The sequence below is a fragment of the Corylus avellana genome, chromosome 1 (genome assembly GCF_965113065.1).
Source record: "Corylus avellana chromosome 1, dhCorAvel1.hap1.2, whole genome shotgun sequence".
In the NCBI taxonomy this organism is placed as follows: Eukaryota; Viridiplantae; Streptophyta; class Magnoliopsida; order Fagales; family Betulaceae; genus Corylus; species Corylus avellana.
In genome coordinates, this window is record NC_142490.1 from 12,360,467 (window position 1) to 12,366,292 (window position 5,826).

At 40.4% G+C, this 5,826-nt stretch overlaps 1 protein-coding gene across 1 annotated transcript; it reads left to right on the forward strand.

Annotated features, from left to right (window-relative positions):
* The first annotated feature begins 2,924 nt into the window (after positions 1-2,924).
* LOC148587948 (uncharacterized) lies at positions 2,925-4,349 on the forward strand. The gene is made up of 3 exons (XM_088513410.1): positions 2,925-3,533; positions 3,705-3,992; positions 4,062-4,349. Exons 1-3 carry the CDS (start codon positions 2,925-2,927, stop codon positions 4,347-4,349), a joined length of 1,185 nt encoding a protein of 394 aa, XP_088369536.1.
* The last annotated feature ends 1,477 nt before the right edge of the window (positions 4,350-5,826 follow it).

Sequence of the window (5,826 nt, forward strand, 5' to 3'; positions counted from 1 at the left end):
GACATGGGGGCGGATCTTCAAGGGGGGCCAAAGAAAGGAGCTGGGGGGACCTCAAAGGGGCCCAACAAGATTCGTGGAGGCCCAGAAAAAACAAAGCTCAACCCTGATGGGCTGAACCCAGAGGGTGCAAGGAAAAAACCACCGGGGAAGTCTCTGTCTAGTCTCTCACCGATGGAAGGAAAACATGAGAGCACTAATGTGTTGACATGGAAACGGGAAGCCAGGGGTGAAAATTTTCCTGAGGAGATCGTGAACTCCAAACAAGCGTAAGTTCTCACAAACCAGCTTGGAGTCTTTTCTGGGGAAAGGTACAAAGAAGGGACGTTTGTCACGGGATTCTGGTTCCAACGTTTTGGCAGAGGTTGCTGGGCAGCCCCGCCAGATCAAATGATTCTCCTAAGCTAGAATTGTCGGGGGCTGGGGCATCCCTCGGCAGTTCGTGACCTTTGCCATTTGGTAAAGGATAAGAGACCCACCTTTTTGTTTCTTATTAAGACAAAGAGTGTTAAATTAAAATGGATAGAATACGTGTGAAGTTGGGGTACACAAGTTTATTTGTTGTTGACCCTGTTGGTTGGAGTGGGGGGTTGGCTCTCCTATGGAATGACACCAATGATCTCTATATAAAATTTTTTTCCCAACAGCACATACATGCGGAGGTTGTATCCCGAGAGGGCAACTGGTTTTTAACTGGTTTTTATAGGCACCCTAAACCTGGTAAAAGAGATGAGGGATGGAATTTGCTCAAATATCTGAATAATACCTTTTTGGGTCCATGGGTTTGCATGGGCGACTTCAATGAGATAGTAGGCCAAGCTGGAAAATGGGGAGCCTCCTTGCGTCGTGAGAGCCAAATGGAAAAATTCAGAGACGTTATAGTGAAATGTGGCTTCAATGACCTGGGGTATAGGGGCGCTCGGTTCTCCTAGAATAACAAAAGAGAAGATGCTAATTTCACCAAGGAAAGGCTCGATCGTGTGTTGGCCAACCAAGAGTGGTGTAATATGTATCGTGAGGTGGTAGTTCGAGTGTTTGCTGCTCGCACTTCCGACCACAAGCCGCTGCTCACTATACTCGGGTCCTCCATGTAACGGCGACCTTCACGTGGTTTCCAGTTTGAAGTTAACTAGGTCTTGGAAGAGGATTACCAAGAGGTGATAGGAGAGGCCTGGAGGGCTGATGTTAACACAGTTTGCGGCCTGGGTGACATTCAGGAGAAGCTGGGTAATTGTTGTGCAGTTTTGGCCAGGTGGAGTAGGGGGAAACAAGCACATGGAGAGGTTATCAAACAGCTTACTGCCCATCTAGAAGCATTACAAAGGCATGAGTCACACCAGAACAGGGGAGAAATTAAGGAGCTTCAAGGTAAGCTTGAGAAGGCTTTAGAAAGAAGACCTTAAATGGCAGCAGCGAGCAAAACAATTTTGGTATTAAAATGGTGACCGTAATACCCTTTTTTTTTCATGCATGGGCTTCTCATCGAAGGCGACATAACTGGATTGATAGTATTATAGATTACGATGGCAAAAAATGGACATCTGAGGCAAAAATCCATTCGGCTTTTACTAATTACTACCAACACTTATTCATGTCGGGTAGTGTGAGCACTGTGGCTGAATGTTTGGAAGGATTGGAGAGGCGGGTTACTGTTGAGATGAATGCAAGCTTTTTAGCTCCTTTTCTAGCAGGGGGAAGTGGAGACAACTTTAAAACATGCATCCTCTAAAATCGCCCGGGCCGGATGGATTTGCTGTGGGATTCTACCAAAACTCGTGGCCCATTGTGGGGCGTGAGGTATGCGCAACTGTACTTGATTTTTTTAAATATTGGCTTTTTAGACCCTGCTACTAAGAACACTTTTATACCCCTTGTCCCTAAGAAAAAATCACCATTGTTTATGATGGATTACTATCCGATAAGTCTTTGTAATGTGGTGTACAAGATGAGTGCAAAAGTGTTGGCTAACCGCTTAAAGAAAATTCTGCCTCACATTATCTCCCTCAAACAAAGTGCATTCGTTCCTGGGCAGTTGATTACTGATAATTTATTGGTGGCCTTTGAGGCTTTACACACCATGAATTGTCGGTTAGGAGGTCAGAAAGGATACATGGCCATCAAGCTGGACATGTCAAAGGCTTATGACAGAGAAGAGTGACCTTTCTTGGAGGGGATTATACAGAGGTTGGGTTTTGCTGAGAGATGGGTTCACTTAATTATGTCCTGCGTAACAACTGTCTCATACTCCATCCTGGTTAATGGGCAACCCCTGGGTCATATTGTTCCAACCCGTGGTATAAGACAAGGGGACCCTCTATCCCTCTATCTTTTCATTATTTGTGCAGAAGGCCTTAGTAACCTGTTTATGCAAGCTGAACTTCACAATGAGTTGTTGGGAATTCCTATATCACGGGGAGGTACGAAAATCAACCATTTATTTTTTGCAGACGACAGTTTAGTCTTTTGCAGGGCTATTCTATCGGAATGGATGAAGACACAAAAGTTACTGAAGGTTTATGAGGAAGCTTCAGGCCAGAAAATTAATATGGAAAAAACCTCCATCTTCTTTAGCAAAAACATGAAGGCCGGCACCCGGGAACATTTACTTGCAGTTTCAGGCGTGGGTTCATCATCTTGTTATGAGAAATACCTGGGTTTGCCCGCCCTTGTGGATCGAGCTAGGACACCCTCTTTCCAAAAAATCCAAGAACGTATCTGGGATAGGCTTAATGGTTGGAAGGAGAGGTTCTTATCTCAGGCTGGGAAGGATGTACTACTGAAGGCTGTGATCTAGGCAATCCCTACTTACACTTGAGTGTTTTCCAATGACCAAAGGCTTTATGTTCAAGAATTAACTCGATGATGGCGAGGTTTTGGTGGGGACATAAGGAAAACCTCACCCGAACCTTAGTTGGGAAAAGTTGAGTATGGCAAAGGCGAAAGGAGGATTAGGCTTCAGAAATTTGGAGGATTTTAATACCGCACTCTTTGCAAAACAAGAGTGGAGACTCCTACAGTACCCTCAATCACTTGTGGACAGAATCTTTCAGGAAAAATATTACCGAGGGGGGTCTTTTTTGGATTCGAAATTGGGTCATAGGCCATCCTACGCTTGGCGAAATATCTGGAAGTCAAAGACTCTACTTGGGGAGGGATTAATGTGGAGGGTGGGGAATGTGAGATTTATTAAAATATGGTGGGATAGGTGGATACCTAGCCCTCACACTTGCTCTATCCAGACCCCTGTCAGTGGGTTACACAAGGATGCTACAGTTAGTGACCTCTTCGACCCACACACCCTTTGGTGGAACTGCTCGTTGATCCATGATCTATTCAGCGAAGAGGAAGCTTGGAGAATTTGCAATTTGGCCATCTACCTTGGCAGTCAACCAAACCGTCTGATATGGAAGGAAACGAAGAATGGCTTCTTTTCAGTTCGTAGTGCATATTATCTAGCAAGATCCATTATGGAGCGAGGAAAGGGATCCTGCTTTTCTGCGGAGAAGATGTCTTCGATGTGGAAAATTGTTTGGAAAGTAAGGGGACCACCAGTTGTCAAACTTTTTCTCTGAAAGGCTTGTCGAAATGTTCTTGCGACCAAAGCGAATCTTCACAAATGTTCAATTGTCGCTAATCCACTTTGCCCTATATATGGGCTGGAAGGTGAAAGTGTGGGACACATCTTGTGGGAGTGTGGTTCGGCAAAGGATGTTTGGCTTGAAAGCTCGAAAAGAATCCATAAAAGTAGCGGCACCGAGAAGGATTTCACTAATATTTTCATCAATCTCACGGAAAAATTGGAACCAACTGAAGTACAACTCTTCGCGACAATTGCTCGTAATTTGTGGCTTCGGAGCAACAAGTATGTATTTGGGGGTCCCTTGACACCACCGGCAGTGGTTTATCGGCAGTCACAGGAGCAGTTAGAGGCATTTGAGAAGAGCGAAGTTGGTTGCAATTTAGGTGGGAGGCCTCCAACGCTCAGACAACCACAAGTAAGGTGGCAGAAATTAATGGAGGGATATTTCAAAGTCAATTGGGATGCCTCACTAGATGTGGTGTAGATGAGAATGGGCGTGGGGGTTGCAGTCAGGGACCATGGGGGTGTGCTACTGGTTGCCCAGTGTGCGACAAAGGACTTCATCATGGACCCAACGACGGCGGAGGCTTGTGCAGCTTGGAGAGCCGTGGAACTCAGTCATCAGCTGGGATTACAGAGAATTGTGCTTGAAGGTGATGCACTGGAGATAGTGAATGTATTGAAGAATGATGGAATCTGGTTGGGTAGTTTTGGTAATATCTTGCTGGCAGCCAAACAGAGACTGAGCTCTTGCATGGATTGGAAAGTCTAGCATGTTTCTCGTTCTGGCAATGGGGTAGCCCATACGCTAGCACAGTTGGCTTTACGATGTAATCAGGAGATTCTATGGACTACTGACTTCCCAAGTTGCATTAGGGATTTTGTAAACACTGAGCAAGGCTCCTCTTAAGTAATGAAACCACTATTTTCCTCAAAAATAATCATCCCACATTATATTTAATCTTAATTATCTCTTAGGTGTTTCGAAGTTATTTTTTATATAATAATCAAATAAATTTTTGCCTTCTTTTGCTTTCAAAATCATAAATAATAATAATAATAATAATAATAATAATAAAAAGTACTTTAAAACAATATCTGAAAATCCAGGTAAATCATACAAATAAACAAAAAATCTCATAGGCAAAAAGGCCTCGGGCAAATATCAAATAAAAAGCATGTTATATCGAATAATTAACTATTTTATAAACTAATGGACACTAAGCAAAAATAAGCCCCAAGATGCCCATTGTGATTTTACACTTTGGTTTGGACGTCAAATATATAATTGCTCGTAAGATGCTAATCATATGTATATATATATTAATAAAGATTATTTTTGCTAATGAAATCAAAAATAAATATCTAATCATTATGTTTACTAAAAATCCGACAATCTATACAATTAATAATTAATATACAATTATATATATTTTTAAAAATAATGCAATTAAATTTTTTTCTATTTTGTTTCTACATCCTATCATTTAGTTCATCTAATTCAACTATAATAATAATAATAATAATTCAACTATAACATATAATATTATGTTATATACATATTAAAGTGATTAAACATAATAATACATAGTTTGATTTGTATTATTTGTTTCCTTATTTGATTTTGACATTAATAATACTTAATTTATTGAATAATTGTTATACGAAAAACTCTTCAAATATAATTAAATGCCATTAATTACGCTAATTTAATGAACCGGTTTTTAAAGTAAAAAACAGTCAACTCTTAAAAAATCGGTTCACAAATTATGCTTTAAAAAACTAGTTTAGCATTAAAATAAAAAGAGTTCATGCCACATGTCATAATATTAAAGCACTTCTGAGAGTCATTTGACTTTTATATATATATATATATGATTAATCGGTTTAGTTTTGAGGGCATTACAATCTCTAGCAAAGTCCAAGGACGTGTAGTGCAGTACGTAGTAGTGTGGGAGTCCCAGTTCCCCTTAATTATTTACCTTATTATATTCTTTTAACGTAACGTGCAGTAGTAGTAGTCTTTTAATTAATTAGTCAAGTTGTATTCTTTTAACTTTGGTAGAAGTAGTTCTTTAGATTTGTTTTTTTCGGTAAGTAACGATTAATAAAGAGTTATTAAGAACTTGTGACTTGTTTTCAATTCTAATTAAATTCATTTGTGGTTTTCTCCTATTCGAAAAGAGTTATTGTAGTCTCCTACTCGGAAAAAAGTTACCATTATCAATATATTTCTATTATTCAATTGT